This window comes from Lathyrus oleraceus, chromosome 6 (genome assembly GCF_024323335.1).
Source record: "Lathyrus oleraceus cultivar Zhongwan6 chromosome 6, CAAS_Psat_ZW6_1.0, whole genome shotgun sequence".
Classification (NCBI taxonomy): Eukaryota; Viridiplantae; Streptophyta; class Magnoliopsida; order Fabales; family Fabaceae; genus Lathyrus; species Lathyrus oleraceus.
Window position 1 is genome coordinate 392,614,873 of NC_066584.1, and position 20,849 is coordinate 392,635,721.

At 32.0% G+C, this 20,849-nt stretch overlaps 1 protein-coding gene across 2 annotated transcripts; it reads right to left on the reverse strand.

The window, feature by feature from the left end:
- Nucleotides 1–287: 287 nt before the first annotated feature.
- On the reverse strand, nucleotides 288–4,581 carry LOC127098154 (protein CHUP1, chloroplastic). 2 transcript variants are annotated; one of them, XM_051036662.1, is made up of 10 exons: nucleotides 4,062–4,581; nucleotides 3,845–3,936; nucleotides 3,700–3,726; nucleotides 2,989–3,612; nucleotides 1,663–2,886; nucleotides 1,440–1,571; nucleotides 1,158–1,339; nucleotides 856–967; nucleotides 621–764; nucleotides 288–538 (listed from the first exon to the last, which is right to left on the reverse strand). In XM_051036662.1, exons 1-10 carry the CDS (start codon nucleotides 4,141–4,143, stop codon nucleotides 431–433), a joined length of 2,727 nt encoding a protein of 908 aa, XP_050892619.1. In that variant the 5' UTR covers nucleotides 4,144–4,581; the 3' UTR covers nucleotides 288–430. The 2 variants fall into 2 exon arrangements, with proteins under 2 accessions (XP_050892619.1, XP_050892618.1); XM_051036661.1 differs by having other exon boundaries at nucleotides 2,989–3,726.
- Nucleotides 4,582–20,849: the final 16,268 nt, after the last annotated feature.

Here is a 20,849-nt window from a genome sequence, read left to right on the forward strand (position 1 = left end):
CTATTCCTTTATGGCCATTGAGAATATATAGTTGGAAATGAAGTGCCCTACAAAATAGGAACTTTAGAAAAAAGCAAGGTATCATTTATTTATTCTTTCTGATTTTTTTGATAATCAAATAAAAACGGTATCTTCATCGTTAAAGATACATAAAAGAAAAAGAAAGACAGAAGAGAAATTAAAATCAAAAATCAAGAGCCCAACGAGAACTTAAACTAACAAAACAATCAAACGATGAAGAGGAAAAATCAAAACTTGAAAAAAATTTATAAATATGATGTGTTTTTGTCTAAATTTGTGTAAAAAAAACATTTATCTTTATGAAAATTGATCTATACAGTTGAGGTGGTAACATTTATATGAAAAATAATAACTACAATTGTAAAAGTAAAAAATTTACATGTAAAAAAAAACTCTTTTAATGATCTCACTATGTCTTTGTTTCTGATTTATTATCATGTTCATCTGCTTGAGCATGAATGTTGTTTCTTAGTTCTTCAAAAGTCTTCATGCTCTCAATGTCAAACCCTCCTGCAAACTGAAAACAGTGCAAGAGATTTAGCATGATGTTATTGAAAAACACAATGTTAGTATATCATGTATCATCGCCGCGAAGTTACCTGATGAACACGGAAAGCAAACCGCACACCTTGCAGAATTAAAAACTCTCTTCTCGGTTCCGTATCAGGTCCGGATAGTATAACAAGCTCTGATGCAATGCGCTTCATATACTTGTTTGCCAGTTGAACAGAAGAAAGCTTGATCTGCAATGACAGAGTTATCAGCAGCAACTACTTGGTGACAATTTGATACAATAAAACACAACTACTTGGTGACCATTTAAGATTAGAATACCTTGCCAACAACTCCCGAATCGAATAGCCAATTTACCGGTACTCCAAACTCCTTGTACCGTGAAACGGAAAAATCTCTAGTCCGTAAGTGTGCGTGTACACTTTGCTCTAATCTACAACCAAGAAATGTCAAACTATATAAGTATATGTCATGCTCTATATATGTAACTTGCAGAGTCGGAATCTACCAACCGCATTAAATTGTATATCAAGAAACAAATTGCATTCCTTTATGAGTAAGTCACTGATTCCTAAGCAAGTATTTATGGTTCAAATAACTATAACAGATAAAGAGATGCTTACTTTTCAAGTAATGAGTACATTTTCTGCAAAGCAGCGTTGCAAAGGAGTTCTGGATCATCGGTGAAGGTGGAGACTTGATTCTCTAATTTCATCATATCTTGATATTCAAAAGACGCTTCCCGTAGTGCATCTGCTTTACTTTCAGGCCAATTGAAGTGCTTGAGAACAGCTCGTTCATCAATCTAATATAAGAAATAAAACGAAATGAGTACGACGCAAAACTCAATGTACCAACTTTTATGATTTCTCATAATATCTAGACATAACATTTAAAAGGCTTACCAGGAATGAGAGTTCCTCATCTAGCCAGTTCACAAAAGCAACTACATCTTCAATCTTAGAAAACGAGGCTGCTCGAACTTCAGTTGCCAAGGACATGACAAAATCACCTTGTGTTTCTACATCAGCTTTCACCTATACCCGTTACAAAAAATCTAAAATTTGCGATGAATGAAAAGCCAAGATTCTAACTAAAATAAAACAAAAGAAAAATCATAACACTTACAGCTAAGAGAAATGATGATCGATTCTCAATTTCTCCAATCATGTTGTTCCTGGCATCAGCTGCATTACTTGTCGAAGAAGTAAGTGATGAGGTGTCCTTCTTTGCTTCTCGTTTCATCAAAGATTGATAAAATTCAACAAGCTCGGGAGCCCTTTTAACTTTATCATCGCCTAATGATCCTTTAGGTAGACTTCCTAGTGATGGCGGCGAAGGTGGAGAAGGCACGGATGGTGCATATGGTATTCCATTGTAAGAATTTGAAACAGGAGCACCGTCAGATGGTTTAGGAGGTGGTCGAGGCACCCTTGGAGGCCTAATCTCAACGTGGAAACGTTTCGATTGCAAGGATACTGGTCTCTCTTGTTCGGCCTTGGTGAAATCAAGATTTGAATTGTCACCAAACTTCTGCACTCTTGCTTTCTCAGCCTTTTCCTTGAGTTGCTTCTCCCTTGCCAATGCCAATTTATGGAGGTCTTTATATGCAGGATATTTTTCATCCATAGACCTGTCAACCGACTTAGACATCAATTGAAATGAAGCCGAAACAGAATCCAGGATGTCATCACTCGATGAAACCTTTCTCAAGCTTGGAAGAGATGGAGTTTCAGGAGAACGAGTAGGTCCGTGTTCCTTCCTCCCGAAAGTAGTGATCGTTACCGCATCATGAGCGCTCCTTAGCATCAAGGATTCGAGTGTATTCCTCGGTCTATAGCTCGTAGTCACCCTGCAAGGAGAGCCTATTGAAAGAGATCTAGTTGGTGATGAAATAGCACTTGAATAATCTTTGTATTTATTCCATTTCTTCAACTTTTGGATTAAGCTAGATTTCTTGCTAAGATTGCTGAATTTGTAAGAAGGACTATCGATAGATTCATTGTCATGATCCTCACTGCCCGGTGAAGAGTGACCACGGGAGAAGTTGCTTTCAAGATCAGTATCACAATGCTCGCGCTCTGATCCGGCATATTCAAGCATTAGCTGTTTAGCCTTCTCTTGTGATTTTGGGCTGAGACTGTTATTTAGATCACACGCCGATGATTTTCCTACGGGTGCCTTGTAATTCCTGAGTTCATATCTCAAGCACGCATTGACCCAACGAAGGTATACAAGCTCTTCAACTTCACTGAACCTATTCATCTGGAGTCCTTCCACTTGCTTTTGCAGGTCTTCATTTGCATGCCTTAACCTACCAACTTCGGTTTTCGCCTCGGTAACCATTTCATTCTGCAATTCAAGGCAACACATCTTAAGATTAAACTACACTCAATACATGTAAAAAGAAAAAATTGAATACATATTAAAAATTAGTCGCTATAGGACTCTAACCTCAGTCAAACTGGAGTGTTCTGCAATTCTAGACTCAGCAGCATTAAGACTAACAGTTAATTCTCGCTTCTCGTGTTGAAGCTCTTTGTTTCTTCTCTTAAGCTCCACAACTTCAATCTCTAACCCATTTGCATTTTTCAGTTTCTTTTCGATCTCAGCATCTTTTCTCGCAACCTCTTCTTCTTTCATTTGTAGACCAGAAACTTTTTGTTTAAGCAACAACAACTGGTCTTTTGTCTGGTTAGCAGCGACGCGTAACTGCGTTTGCAGCTCCTTGATCTTGTTTCTAGCAGCCTCAAGTTCTCTATTTGATAAAGCTTCACGTGTGACCTCTTTTCGAAGTTTATCGTTCTCTTCCTGCAAGGACTTAACGCTCATACGAAGCATATCGATTTCTACAGTTTTAATTCTCAACTGTCTCTGTAACTCTTCGGTTTCTACGACTTGCTCCTTCAAACCGTAATACTCAAGCAACACACTTTCAAGATTCGCTTCCCTCTCCTCAAGTTCCTTGACTATATTTTGCAACCGTTCTAATTCACCACCGGTTTTTCCCATTTCGGATTCCTTTTCTCCGTCTTTCATGGCCTCGTTGGTCTTGCCAGCGAGTAACGGAAACTCAATCTGATCAGATAGAAGGCTTTCAAATTCAAATAGAATATCATCGTCAAAATCATTAGCAAGATTGATTATGCTTCTAATTAACTTAACCTCCTCTTCTTGATCTTCTTCTTCCCTCTACAACAATGTCAAAACATATTGCAAAGGTAAAGAATAGTTCAGACAAATAATCATAATTCATAACAATAAAACCAAAATAAAATTTTATAATTTCATCGAATTAATCACACTTTACCTCTTTCCGGTTGACACCATTAGAAGAACAAATAGAATGCTTATGTTCTAAGCCCTCGTCTTGATGCTCCCTAATCCTTGCTTCACCGCGTTCTTAACGAAGACGAACATAAAGGGTCAACTTTATTACAAAGAATTAGCCATAATTATGAATCAAGTTAAGAACTTTTTTGTTTATTAACAACTAAAACATCAAAACTGTGAACAATCACAAGTACCTGATTTTGATCCATTCACATTCTGCTGAAATGTATAGGCTGCAACAGAAGCAGCTACAAGGATTCCTAACCTAGCTATCATGAAGCTATAAGCCAAATCAAAATCCTAACTAATTCCATTCCCCAAACCAACCTCCATGACTGATTATTCAAACCATTGGTGCTTTGAAAATGAAACCACAGTAACCCAAAATCCACAACAGCTATGAGAAAAAGCCAAATTTGGAAACTTCATTAACATAGAGAATCTATAGGAAATTTCCAAACTTTCAACTTCACCACTAAAAACATGTTCATGGTTAAAGACAAAAACTTGATATCAAACAAAAATAACAAATGGGTCTAGAAGATCTGGTGAGAGAAGTGTGAGATTTTATAGTTGCATTTAAAGACAAGAGAGGAAAAACAGTGATTGAAATTTGAAAATAACCTTGTACACTAGAAAGAAAAAAAAAGACAGGTTTTTTTTTGTTGACAAAGAACAAAGACAGGTTTGTTTCCTCGTTTTAAGGTAAATCTAATTTAGTTGGTTTATGTGTGAAATTAAAACAGGAAAATATGAGAAATTGGTTTGTTTATTTATTTTTTTTTCTCAATCATTTTCTTTTGATGCTTTTGCCTTTTCATTCTCCTAATAACCTTGAGGTTATTTATTTTATTTTTATGCTCAAAGTTCAACCAATCTATTTTGAAAGGAAATTCAACCAATGTTATTTATTGTTATTATTTATAAACTCCCAAAGAACCTAATGTTTTGATTATTTATATTTATATTCTTCATTCACCGTTTCAATTATGCGAAATGTAGATTTTAGAAAGCAAAAAAAATATGGAAATGTGATGAGGCTTACATTGTATGCATATAAAAATACTTTACTTTTATCTTAATGATAACCAAAAATACTTTACTTGATTCTATGCTTCTCTTATATTTTATAGAAAAAAAATTTAATAGTTAAGGATTTTTTTAACTAAAATTAAGAGCATACTTTTGATATCCTTAAAGACTCCTCCTCTACTTAACATATCTCATATTATATATAAAATAAGAAAGAAAAAAAAAATATATACAAAAGCGAACTAGACCAAAACTCCAAAAAAAAACTAAACAAATAATAAGATAAGTGATAAATAGATAAATCGGCCTTGTCCCACAAATTCGGATCTTGCACCTCTCAATAATTAAATATTTGATATTTACTAAAAATGATAATATTTAAATTGATATTCAAATTGCTTAATTGATATTCTAAAGATCTTTACACTACTAATCCATGTTAATTAAATTGAAATAAAAATCAGATCAATAATTATATAAAAGATTATTATTAATTCAAATCTAGAAAGCATTTGTTTAGATTGTGCAGTCGCAACACCTCTTTCTTTTATGTATAAGTTGTCATTTTGCTTTAAAAAAATAAAATCCATCATATCACTTTGCCATTTGCTAATGAAAGTTGCACATACAATGATACTTTGTTTAGAGGCTTTAAGGTATTTTAAAAGTTTGTTTTATACAAAGGATTGTTTTATTGGCTCTCCTACACTCCATCTTCAAATGTTGATGAAAAGAACCTTATCATAGCCTTAGTTACAAAGCAAGAAACCTGTTAGGCTCTTATGAGCATGAAATTTTATAAAGCTCGTGGTTTTGATGAGTTTCAATTTGTTTTCTTTAAAATGTTCTAGAAGGATGTTGGGGATGATACTTAGGATTTTGTAAGGTTTATATTTGAAAAAAACAATACATGGATTTTTTGGTGGTTGAATCTCATATAATTCTAATTTTGAAAGTTGATAATCCACACATTTTTAAGGATTTTTGTCAATTATCTTGTGTGACGTGACTTGTAAGTTGGTCTCAAAAGTTTTGATGAATGGAATTAAATTGATTCTTAAAGAGATCGTGAGTCTTGGGAGAGTAGTTTCAGAAATAGTGATATTATTCTCCAAAAATTTAGTTATCATATTCACAAGTCTAAGAACAAACTAGATGATATTATCTATAAGTTTTATCTTGAGAAGGCTTATGATATACTGGATTGGAATTTTCTCAATGACATCCTCCATTATTTTATATTTTCTTCTGGAATCATATATTTGATCATGAGCATGACATCTCTTATAATTTTGTCCATTTCTCATGAAATGAGAGTATGATTGAACGCTTGAAACCTTTATAGCCTCCTAAAAAAAATCATTTATCTTTTTATCTTTTTGTTTTTTGCATAAAAATATTTGATAATTTGATTGATAAAGAAAATCAGAAGGGTCGAGGGAAACCTCTACACATCACTCCTAATGGTCCTAAAAATTTTCACTTGTTATTTGTGGATAATATGTTGTTGTTTGCAAAGAAAAAATATTATTAAGCATGTTTTATCACTAACCTTTTAGATAATTTGTATTCTTTTCCAAGTCTCAAAATGAATCTATACAGGTCAAAAGATTACATCTATAAAGGTGTGAGTCCAACCACTAAAGATGATCTTTAGTAGCTTACCCGTAGCACAATCAAACAGTTAGAAAAATATTTAGGTTTTAACATAAAATATGGAGACATAAGAAAAGAGGATTTATTGGAAATCTATGATAATGTAGTTTCAAAATTTGCTTCTTGGAAAGGTAGACTCTTAAACAAACTAGGGCATGTCAATTTTTCCAATGATGTTCTTACTCTTGTCAAGAAGTTACTACTTTGATTCAAAGATTGCAACCAAATTTCGTTACTTGAGGATTACTAGTTGTGGAATGAAATCTTAATGGAGAATATGCTACCAAAAGCAAATTATGATTACAATGATCTATACAACATGATTATAATTTTGAAGATCATTGTAATTGGATATGTGAGCTACTTTTTGCAGGAAGCATTCAATTTTTTATTTGGAAGATTTTCCATAACTCTCTTCCAACGAAGTTTGTCCTGGAACATTAAGGTGTTAATGTTTCTCCTACATGTTTTCACTATGTTAAAGATGTTGCAACTATTACTCATCGATTACTACTTTTCCTTTGAACTGTAATTATTTGATATGGATTTTTGGATATCCCTACAAAATTTATTGAAGTTGATAATGTGAACTTCTTAAATTTTATATAAAATATGATAGGTAACATAGATCATTTGATTATGTGGAACATGTGATTCACAAGAAATAAAAGTATTTTTAAAGGAATATAGTCGTCATCTACGTCTACAATTGTTTTAGTTTTTTCATAGCATCACATATCACATCAAATATTTGATAACTCAAATTTCTCCCCCTCTCCGCAACACTCAGGGGAAGTGTGTTAACATGGTGAAAGTTATATTTGGGTTATAAATGTAGATGTAAATGCATTAAAAAAAATCCAAGACAAACAGACTATGGTGGCTTAGTGTGCAACTGGATGAGATTAATTTTAGTTTGGTTATTATGGTAGTGTGAAATTGTCAAATATTTTACATGCAAAGATTCAAACCTTACTAATAGAAATTACTCTTTGTCGGGATGCAATCTTCAAGAAAATTATGTGGTTTATTATTGTCTTTCTTTGTATCGTCTAGTTAATGACAACGAAAACTCAAAATTACATCATTACGTTAACCTTTTGTAACTTATTCAAAATTATTTAGTTAAAGATTTAGACATCTTTGTGCACCATGCTCTTAGAGAAGTAACTTCAATATTAATTATATTAGATCTCTTGTAATAGTGCGTGAGCATGTGTCTTATCTTTATTCATAATTATTAGCAAATGTTATAGGAGTATCATTTATTAAAGTATAATATTTTATCTCATTTTTATTTTTCCTTTTATTTTTCTTCTCATATAAAAAAAAACTACAAGCAAATTAGGCAACTCAATAACAAAAATTGCTAATATCTCTGATTAGTTTTTAAGGTTTCATTCGTATTTTAACATATAGATAATGAATTATTAAACTGAACATTTTTATGGTACTTTATATTTGGTATTTATAACGATTTATTCACTTTTATTATTTTATTTAAATATAATTATTTTTTATATTTAATATGTATTTATGATTTAAAATATTGTTTCAAAATAAAAAGATCGAAAATATTTTTTTTTTATGAAAACCACATAAATTATTAGAAATGATGTATAATTAGTAGGTTTTCCATGGTAAAAAGATTATACTACTTTGATAAAATGATAATATCATTAAAAAAATCTTGATATGGCTTCTAGTAGTCCCCCTGACTTTTCCTCCCTTGTGTTTTTTTTGAATCTTAGTTGGTTCAAATGTTGTGTTATATGTGATAGAGTGGAGCTAATTTGATTGCAAACACTCTACGATTCTCTTAGTAAACATTAGTAAACATTAATTGGAATGTGTGTGATTCAGAAGTAGGGTTTAGTATTAGCATTCTTCCAAGTTGAAGAAATTCAAATGGATGAAACCCTAAAGACATAATTGATTTTGTGGCCTTTCTCTAAGATTGAGTATGATGCTCTAATAGTTAGTTATTAGGAAATAGTATGATATTCTTGAAGATTGAGTTAATGATCAAAGATGATTCTCCTATGATGATAGATTCCTAATTAGCTAAAGAGTAAGGGACAATAAAATGTGAGGAAACCCTAGGTTAAGAGAGTTCACCTAGAGATGTAAAGTTCGGACACAGAAGATGCCCTAGCTGGTACGTGTAGTGAATGATCTATTTCGAAGGAAATCAAGTTAGATTTGTGTCGGAATATGAAGGCTCACTTTGGATGCTTAAAGAACTGTTATCATGTATGGAGAGTTTTGGTTAGAAGTTTGTAACCTGAGTTCAGACCTATGAGAAGTCGTGACCAGGGAAGGACCTTTAGTAGTTTGTGGCCGAAATTCACACATATTAGAAATGGTGACCGAAGAAGGACATTGCATATCTAGAAGGACCTTCGTGACCCGTGTCTCGGCCCATATGAGAGGCAATGGTCGGGGAAAGATACTCCATATAGAGAAGGGAGATTGTGACCCGTGACCAGGCCATACAAGAGGTGTGGCCAGGGAAAGACACTAATCGCTCAATCAGGAATTCGTGACCCATTTTCGAGCTTATGTGATAAGTTATGGCTGGGGAAAGATGTCTCATTTAGTCGTTATCTCCCGAGGTATACAATAGGCTATAAGTAACCGATAAGTGACATTAACACACTATGTGAGATGTTTGGATCTCGAGTTCATGTACTCGCATGATTATATGACATGTAGAGTTGAGAAATTCTTCGTTATGAAATAGTTATAACTGAAACCCTTAGGGTCGAGCGCACTTGTGGTATAGATTGGAACTCTAGTGAGATATAGCATCTCACCTCATTCATGTTGATCATTTTCAGATAGTTCGAGAAATGATAAAGGTAAAAGAAAGATGGCTTGAAGATCTGGAGACTATGATGTTTCATGTTTTGTATTCCGTTGTGCTATTATATTAGTATTTGTACCGACGTTCACTTTTACATATGTATCATGTTGACTTCTTTATTGATTGTATGTATGTTATGTCATATAAATACTTGTGTATATACTCAGTATTAAATATAACTCTTCAAATAATATGATTCTAAACGCATATTCTCTTGAGATGTTATGGTTGATTCTCGTTATTGGCGTGGGACTCGCAAATATCATCTTTATATTAGAGGATTTAATATTTATCATAGGTGAAGAATATAATTTTTAAAACTTATATAAATATGAAAAGTTGATATAAAATAGAAATATTACTGGCTTACTTATATCTTATTTGTTTCGTGTACTATTGTTATGAAAAAAATTAGTTGAGTTTTTTATGAAAATAATGTTATTTATTGAGAATACTATTGTTTTAGTTATTTATTTTAAGTGATTTTTAAAACTAATCTCTTATTTTAAATTTAAATGAATTTGATTTTACTCTTGTATTTTATTACTTAAAATTGATAATATGTTTATTTTTGAAAAATGTGTAAACGTGATCAATTATTGTGTAGAATTTTTGTAAAAATTTAAAGATAAAAAATATAAATCACATGCCATTAAAAACTAAACATGTCAATTTAAGGGTAAAAATATGAAAAGATGACCTAAAATTTTAACTTAGTTTCATGAATGTCATAAATTATAAAAACCAAAATTGTAATTAAACATATTATTACATTTTTTTATTAATTAATGAAATTGTAAATGGGTGTGGAAATTAAAAAATGAAAATGAAAGTATTGGAAAATAATAAATACTACATTTATATTTTAAAGAAATGGTTATTTGGAAACATATAAAAAAGTACAAATAAAATAAGTTTTATGAGACCTAGGGAGTATATGAAATCTAAAGTATTAGTACTACTTTTTAAAATAAAATAAAAGATTCTTTATGGATGCTTCTTATATGATTGGTCAATGATCCAACCTCCAACTAAATAAGCATTTTGTATAAGACACCAGATTGGCAAATATCACATCACATGTTAGTCTTTATGGCATTTTTCTAGACTCTAGAACTAGCACATGCTTGTCTTAATGGAATTGGTTGCATAAAAAATATAAAAACAAACCCAAATTAAGCTCATTCTTTATTCTTGTCCTTTTGTCAAAACACAAACACACAAAAAGGTAGTAACAGAATCATTCTTTCTCTTTTCTTTTGCCTTTTCCAGATACGAAAATTCTTATCCAAAGTTTGAATTTGGTTCCAAAAGAAAACAAGATATCAATCGTGTCACACGCTCAATTCAAATTTAAAATATAAGGTTATCGATTATCTATCTATAACAATATAAACTCCCTAAATAGCCATCTCATAACAAATTATTTATATTAACAAAAGAGCATTTTAGTAATTAATGAATGTTTATTTTTTTCATTTTGATATCCATTACAACATATAAGTAATATTCATTTATCAACTTTCACCAATTAAATATTACATGCAATCATTCTCTCTCTCATTAAAATTTTAAATCTTTCTTACATTTCTTTTTCTCACACTTTCTCACCTTAATTTTAATTTTAATTTTTCTTTTCTCTATTTATTTATTATCACTAAAAACACTAATAAAATTTTTTTTTAATTTTAATAAAATTAAAATTTTGTTTATCTCACAGGTCACTATCAACACAATATCTATTTTATTTTAATCAATCATTATTTTAATTTGAGAGACAAAATTCTTATTTTTAATTTTTTTTCTCCATCTCACGATTCTTTTTTTTTATATAATTATTTAATACAATTAAATTTATATGATTATGATTCATTTTACAATTAAGTAAATCATTTTAAATTTTGTATTTGTATCTAAATACATTATCAAATAATTTTTTTATCTCACGGATCATTATCGACTTAATGTGTATTTTAATTTAATCAACAATTTACCTTGATTTGAAAGACAAAATCCTTATTTTAAAATATCAAAATTTCCTTTTTTGTCTTTCTACATCTCGCGAGTCTTTTTTTTTTTGCATGATTATTTAATACAATTGAATTTATATAATTATTTTTCATTTTACAATTAAGTAATTAATTTCAATTTTATATTTGTATATGAATATAGTTTATATTGTATCAAATAAACTTTCTATTTTACGGGTCACTATCAGCACAATACATATTTTATTTTAATCAATAATTATCTTAATTTGAAGGATTTCAAATATTAAATTTTTTTATCTCACGAGTCTTTTTTTCTCTTTGTATTTTAATACAATTGAATTTATATAATTATTTTTTATTTTAAAAATTAATAGTTAATTTTAAATTTCGATATGTGTATATAAATATATTTTATATCGTATCAAATTTACATGTACATTTAAATATATTTTATATTGTATCAAATAATTTTACCTGTGCGGGAGCATAACAGGATGATCCAAAGACCTTGAATGAATCAATCTCAAGAATTTTGTCATGGAATACTTGATATGGGAACTAATTTTTTAAGGTAGATGTTGGAACCCTATTGATGATGAACGTGGCATAAAGGAGTGCATAGGACCAGTATTGTTTTTGTAGTTTGGCTTAGTAGAGTAAGGCTCTTCCAAGATTTTTTTTGGAAATAACCAACTTTTTCAAATTATATATCAAAATAACCATGTTTTCAATTTATTTATCAAACTAACCACGTTTTATGTAAAATGTGGGAGCATGCGCCACTCCAATTGGCGCATGCATGTAAAATGTAAGAGTATGTGTCACTGCAATTGGCGCATGCATGTAAAATATAGGAGTATGTGTCACTGCAATTGGCGCATGCATATAAGATGTAGGAGCATGTGTCACTGCAATTAGCACATGCATATAAAATATAGGAGAATGCGTCACTACAATTGGCACATGCATGTAAAAAAATAAAGGAGTAGTCGCATGCATGCGCTATTGCATGTGGCGAATTAGCATGCATAAGCCACTCCCAATGGCGCCTGAGTACAACTTGATCAATGCATGCGCCATAGCAAATGGCATCTTGGTTCTTTTTTAAAAAAAGTTGTTATATTGTTAAATACTTTGAAATTATGGTTATTTTCGTATTATTCTTGAAAAAAATTGTAATTTAAAAAAAATTATCTTCCAACATTGAGTAAATGTTGGGGTTTTCTCTATACCCTCTCATTTTGTTGAGGGGTTTCAACACAAGAATTTTGATGATTAATACCTATGGAATCATAAAAGATTTTTAACAAAAAATCAGGGTCATTATTTGTTCTTATGGTTTTAGGTGTAATATGGAATTGATTTTAGATCGTGGTGATGAATTGTTTCACTTTTATAGATACTTAAACTTTGATTTTCAAAAGAACAATCCACACATATCTTGTATAGTCATCAAGGATTGTTAGGAAGTATTTGTGACTGTGAACTAAAGGTTATAGATAAAGACCCCATGCATTTTAAACTTTGAATTAGTAGTGCTAGTACTATGACAAAATGAAAGTTTCTTTTGTCTAGTTAGGTGGCAAATATCACAATAGCTTTAATATCAAAAACATATATATATATATGGAACAAAGTCATATGGTTAATATTTTTATTTGAAACATGACCTAGTCTAAAATGCCATAAAGCAATACTAGGTAATATGGTGTTAATAATGTAGACATAAAGAGATGTGGTCTTGTGTCATCAACAAGGGAACAAGCATCTCTCGTATTGTTGATTTAAGGCTACCTATTAGAAAGGATTTTCAACGGTAATACTTGATTAAAATATTTCATATTGAATATCACCTAGGATTAGGAATACCATATAGAAATTGCTTTGTTCTTGATAATTAAATGCTTGGATTCGTCTACAATTGACTATGGCCTTAGAAATTTGTTTGAATAGCCAAAGGTTTGTTCACTAAGGACTTAGGAATAAACACTCTTAAGAATCACTAATTTGTAGGAATAAAGCAAGTTATTACAAAGTCAATTTAGGATATCAAACGAGTTCAAGTTCAAGCTCTCATTCCTTGCATGATCTTCTCTTATTATTTTCTACTCTATTAAACTTTTCTTAATATTACTCTTTGCAAATAAACAAATTTCAAAATCCCATACTTTTTATTCAATTGAGCTAAAATACAAACTCTGAAATATAATGTCGTCCTAAAGATCGATTCTTCGATAACTACCGGTATTACAATGTTGGCGGATTAGTACACTTTCTAATTTATCAATTAAGCTTTTGGTGTCGTTGCTGGGGACTGCCAAAGATTATAAAGATCATCATTTTATTTTAGTTGAAATTTTGTTGCTCTACGACCAAAATTATATTTTATTGTCGTCGTAACTAGCATGCTTTTCATATTTGCATGCAAGGAAAATCCTCAACTAATTTTCCTTTTGACGTAGAAATCAATGGAACCTTACGCGCTCAGCTCAGGAAAGCTCGGTTGCAAAAGTTGGAAGAACAAGAGGAAATAAATTCACACCATTCAGATACAGAATCAGAAAAATAAGTAGAACAAATAATGGTTGAAGATCCACCAACACTTGAAAGACTACTTGAAGACTATAGAAGAACAAATGCATCGGGAGGTCGACTGACAATATTAAATCAACTGATGAATGTTCCTAACTTTCAGTTACACCCAATAACCATCTGTCAGCTAGAGAAGAGGCCTTTCATGGGTAAAATCAATGAAGATGGAAACAAACATCTACAAAGATTTTTGACAATTAGTACAACTCTGAAGATAGAAGGACATACAGAAGAAAGCAAGAAATTGAGAATGTTTAATTTTACACTAGTAGAAGATGTTAAATAATGGTTTTACTCACTTCCAGGAGATAGCATTACAACTTGGGAAGAGATGGAAACGACTTTTCGGAATGAATTTTTCCTGCTTCAGTTTTCCTTAGAAAACTATATGAAATTCTTAATTTCAAACATAGGGGGGATCATTAGGTGGTGCATATAAAATATTCAAAAGGTTTCTGGTTGCATGTCCTATGCATAATTTAGATCAAACTGAACAAATGCAAATGTTTGTTAATGGGCTCAGACTATAGGCTAAACAATTAATTAATATAGTTGTTGGTGGCTCATCAAATTTTACAACAACCCATGGTATCAATAAGATTATTGAGGACATCATTGTAAATAAAAATCTTGAGTTGTATGATTGATGCACAAGTAAACTAGAAGAGGTTATTGATCTAAAACTAGCAACTCAGAGTATAAAGTTAGAAGATCAGGTTGTGGGTGAAGTTGAAAGGAGACTTAAGGCACTAAACGTATGTACTCAACAGGTAGCTCAAGTCCAACAGACTAAAGCAGTTAGTTGTGAAATTTGTGGAGGCCCTCATTTTGCTATCTTCAACAAGTTAAAAAAGTTAATTATCTAAAATAGAACAATCCTTATTCCAACATGTATAATCCATGATGGAAAAATCATCCAAACTTTTCATGGAAAACAGCAAGGGAGTATTCAGAAGCAAGGTTCGGTGAAATACCATAACCAACAGCAAAAGTTTACCCAGTATCAACAACCAAATAAACAATTTCAACATCATATTTGGCAACAATTTCCACAGCAACAACCATCCCCTAAGAAAGCAGATTGGGAGATAGTTATTCCAATAAGAGACAAGGAATAACCTCAAAAACAATGTTGCTCAAAATATCCAATTCCAAGTAGAGACAAGGAATAATCTAAGAAACACTACACCGTTGATAAATAATTTGGAGGTTCATGTAGGTCAAATAGTGCAACAACTCTCACTTTAAGCTCGGGGAACTTTCCCAAGTGTAACAATAACGAATCCCAGGGAACATAACAATGTCAGTGTTGTAATGAACAGAACTAGAAAAGATGTTGAAAGTGAAGAAGATAAGACATTTAAGGAATATCATTTTATCAAAGTAGATCTAGAACTCGAGAAAAATAAAAGAAGAAACGCAAAAGATTACTTCCCCTAAAGGTGTCGAACCAGAAAAGAATAAAGAACCAAGGTCGGTCATTAAACTTCCATACCCTCAGAGAGTGAAGAAGAAGGATCAACATGAGAAGAACTTCGAGAAATTCCTACAAATGTTCAAAAAGCTCGAAATAAACATCCCTTTTTTCATAAGCTCTTGAACATAAACTGATATATGCCAAATTTATGAAGGACATAATCTCCAAGATATGCATAACTAATATTGAACCAATACTTCTGAATGAAAAATCTAGTGTTATTTTGCAGGTATGAAGATTCCTATCAAGAAAAAAGATCAAGGTTAGTCACAATTTCATGCACTATCAGAGATAGAACCTTTAAGAAGGCACTGGTCGACTTGGGAGCTAGTGTTAGCTTAATACCATTATCCATCTATAAAAAAAACTCAAAATTGGGACCATACGAGATACCATAATGACCCTTCAATTTGCAGAACATTCAATTAAGCGACCTTATGGAGTAGTGGAGGATATTTTAGTAAAGATATACAAGTTTTTCTTCCAGTTGATTTTGTGATATTAGAGAAGCCTATAAATGAAGAGATTCACTCATCCTGGGAAGATCGTTCAGAGAAACAGGAAGATGCGCGATAGAATTAGAGGGGGGAACAATGACCTTGGAAGTTTATGATAAAGAACTAAAGATTCATGTCCGCAATACTATGAAGCATAAGGATGTTCATGAGTTAGTATAGTGTTGAGGTGCTAGACACAATCATTGCACAATCTGCTGAATTCAACACTGAAGCTACCCTTAGAGCGAGTTCTTAGTTTGTCGATAAATATAGTTGACGAGAATGAAGATGATAAGAAAGTTGAAGTTGTAGCTATTCCATAAGCACAACCTCCATCAAATAAAGCTAAACCAAACCATTGGGAATATTTGAAGGCAGCACAGGTGTCGGGGGACATGAAAGAACCAACAAAAGGGATGGAGCTGAAGCAATTACCATAGCACCTTAAGCATGTATTTTTAATGGAAGAGAAGCAATGTCCTGCAATCATCAATGCAAACTTGAGAAAGAATGAGGCAGAAAAAAACTCTACATGTATTGAAGTAATACAAGAAGGTCATCGGACGGACCATAGCAGACTTGAAGGAGATCAGTCCAACAGTTTGCATGCACAGGATCTTGATGGAGGATGGACACAAACCAGTGGTCTAACCTCAATGAAGACTAAATCTGGCCATGAAAGAAGTTGTCAGAAAAGAATTCGTGAAGTTATTAGATGTGTGTCTAATATATCCAATATCTGATAGTTCATGGGTAAGTCATGTGCACGTAGTGCTGAAGAAAGGAGGAACAACGACGATAATGAATGAGAAAACGAATTGATTCCTACTCGAACATTTATTGGTATGATGGTATGTATTTATTATCGAACGATCAACACGACAACAAGGAATGACCATTTTCCCCTCTCATTCATTGATCATATGTAAGAAAGGTTAGCCTATCATGATTATTATTGTTTTCTTAATGGATATTCTAGTTATAACCAAATTGCAATGGCTCCCAAGGATAAAGAGAAGACAACCTTCACATGTCCTCATGGTGTTTTTGCATATAGAAAAATTCCATTTGGGCTGTGTAATGCACCTTCCACATTCCAGAGATGTATGACGTCTAATTTCGCTGACATGCTTGGAAAGCATATAATGGTATTTATGGACGATGACCCTGAAAGTTTATGATGAAGAACTAAAGATTGATGTTTGCAATATTATGAAGCATAAGGATGATTCATAATTTAGTAATAATGTTGAGGTGATATACACAATCATTGCACACTATGTTGAATTCAAACACATAAGCTACCCTTAGAACGAATTCTTAGTTTGTCGATAAATATAGTTGAAGAGAATGAAGATGATAAGAAAACTGAAGACGTAGCTATTCCAGAAGCACAACCTCCATTAAATAAAGCTAAACCAAACCATTGGGAATATTTGAAGGCAGCACAGGTGTCGGGGGACATGAAAGAACCAACAAAAGGGATGGAGCTGAAGCAATTACCATAGCACCTTAAGCATGTATTTTTAATGGAAGAGAAGCAATGTCCTGCAATCATCAATGCAAACTTGAGAAAGAATGAGGCAGAAAAAAATTCTACATGTATTGAAGTAATACAAGAAGGTTATCGGACGGACCATAGCAGACTTGAAGGAGATCAGTCCAACAGTTTGCATGCAGAAGATCTTGATGGAGGGTGGACACAAACCAGTGGTCTAACCTCAATGAAGACTAAATCTGGCCATGAAAGAAGTTGTCATAAAAGAATTCGTGAAGTTATTATACGCGTGTCTAATATATCCAATGTCTGATAGTTCATGGGTAAGTCATATGCACGTAGTGCTGAAGAAAGGAGGAACAACGACGATAATGAATGAGAAAACAAATTGATTCCTACTCGAACATTTATTGGTAGGATGGTATGTATTTATTATCGAAGGATCAACACGACAAAAAGGAATGACCATTTTCCCCTTTCATTCATCGATCATATGTAAGAAAGGTTAGCCTATCATGATTATTATTGTTTTCTTAATGGATATTCTAGTTATAACCAAATTGTAATGGCTCCCAAGGATAAAGAGAATACAACCTTCACATGTACTCATGGTGTTTTTTCATATAAAAAAATTCCATTTGGACTATGTAATGCACCTTCCACATTCTAGAGATGTATGAAGTCTAATTTCGTTGACATGCTTGAAAAGCATATAGTGGTATTTATGGACGATGACCCTGAAAGTTTATGATGAAGAACTAAAGATTGATGTCTGCAATATTATGAAGCATAAGGATGATTCCTAATTTAGTAATAATGTTGAGGTGTTATACACAATCGTTGCATAATATGTTGAATTCAAACACATAAGCTACCCTTAGAGCGAATTCTTAGTTTGTCGATAAAAATATTATTGAAGAGAATGGAGATGATAAGAAAATTGAAGTCGTAGTTGTGCCGGAAGCACAACCTCCATTAAATAAATATAAACCAACCCATTGGGAATATTTGAAGGCACCACAGGTGTTGGAGGACATGAAACAACCAGCAAAAGGGATGGAACTGAAGCAATTACCAGAGCACCTCATGTATGTATTCTTAATGGAAGAGAAGCAATGTCCTGCAATCATCAATTCAAACTTGAGCAAGAATGAGGTGGAAAAAATTATATATATGTACTGAAGTAATACAAGAAGGCCATCGGATGGACCATAGCAGACTTGAAGTATGCACAAGATCCGGATGTACGATGGACACAAACCAGTGGTCCAACCCCAATGAAGACTAAATATGACCATGAAAGAAGTTGTGATAAAATAAGTGGTGAAGTTATTAAACGTGTGTCTAATATATCCAATATCTGATAGATCATGTGTAAGTCATGTGCACGTAATGCCGAATAAAGAAGGAACAACAATGATAATGAATGGGAAAAACGAATTGATTCTTACTCGAACAGTTATTGGTTGGATGTCATGTATTGATTATCGAAAACTCAACACCGTAACAAGAAATGCCCACTTTCCCCTCTCATTGATCGATCATATGTAAGAAAGGTTGGTCGATCATGATTATTATTGTTTTCTTAATGGATATTCTGGTTATAACCAAATTTTAGTGACTCCCGAGGATAAAGAGAAGACAACCTTCACATGTCCTTATGGTGTTTTTGCATATAGAAGAATTCCATTTGGACTGTTTAATGCATTTGCGATATTCCAGAGATGTATTACGTCTATTTATGTCGACATGCTTGAAAAGCATAGAGTAGTGTTTATGGACGGTTTTTCTATTTTTGGTTCCTCTTCTGATAATTGTTTAACAAACTAGTCTCTTGTTTTAGAAAGGTGTCAACTGACCAACTTAATTCTCAATTGGGGGAAGTGACATTTCATGGTATGTGAAGGTATAATGTTAGGTCACAAAATCTCCCATAGAGGAATTGAAATTGTCCAAGAAAAGGTAGAAGTGATAGAAAATTGTCCACCTCTCGTTAACGAGAAAGGTATAAGAAGTTTCTTGGGGCATGTAAGTTTCTATCGCAGGTTCATAAGAGATTTTTCTAAAATTGTTAAACCTCTAACTGATTTTCTCGTAAAATTCAAACCTTTTTCATTTGATAAAGAGTGTACAAAATCTTTTGTTACATTGAAAAACATACTAGTAATTTCACCCATGGTGATTTCTCCATATTAGTCCCTACCTTTTAAAATAATGTGTGATGCAAGTTATATTGTTATAGGCAGTCCCAGGACAAAGGAAAGATAAGCTTTTACATGTTATTTATTATGCTAGACATGTTCTTAATCCAACTCAATTAAATTATGTTACCACAAAGAAGAAATTGTTGGCAATTGTGTATGCTTTTGACACCCCACACGTTCTTGGCAGCATGGTCCGCATATAGAGGCAATAGTGATGTGTCATATAGGCCTCCTCCAAATTCCTTAAGAACATCTGCATCGACAGCAACTACATCAACTTAGACAAGTGGGGCTTCTAGGGAAACAGCAGGTGACACTTGCCTCCTTCAAGAAGACGAATTCGAAGATGCCTGAACCCCAGAAGTTGACACATCTGCGTCAAATGAACTATTGACAGATGTTCGCAAGGGTTGGGTTCTTTCCCTACGAACTAATGCATGATATGACACTACCAAGCCTCAATCAATCTTGGTTATCATCCATGTTATCTATAATTACACAAGATAAGTCATACAAAATAGAAAAGAAAAAAACAAACTCAAATGAATGACATTGAAAATCAAAACAAACAATGTTGACAGACAAAATATTGTAAATCCCTTCTGTATTTTTTGAAAATCAAATTTTCAACAAATTCAAAAATGTATTTTTATATTAATTTGCAACTCAGAAAAAATAAAATGGCAAAAACGCGTGAGGGAGAGTCAGACATGTATTTGGTTAAAATCTTATATGAAGATGTACTTCCATAAGTTATAAAGAGATAAATTTTCATATTCATTTTTGTGGAAAAAATGAGAGTTTAACTCACTTTGAAATGGGTTGAGTTTGGATTGGGATCCATCTCAAAATATATTTTCAAATTCTAAAAACATTTTTTTTATTTTTCATAAAAAGTGCATAAGTAACTTTAAAGTGGAAAAAATTATCCCCTAAATCTCCATGCAAACTCCATACCCATAATATATATATATATATATATATATATATATATATATATATATATTATATATATATATATATATATATATATATATATTATATATATATATATATATATATATATATATAATATATATATATATATATATATATATAATATATCTATATATATATATATATATATATATTATATATATATATATTATATATATATATAAGACTTCATA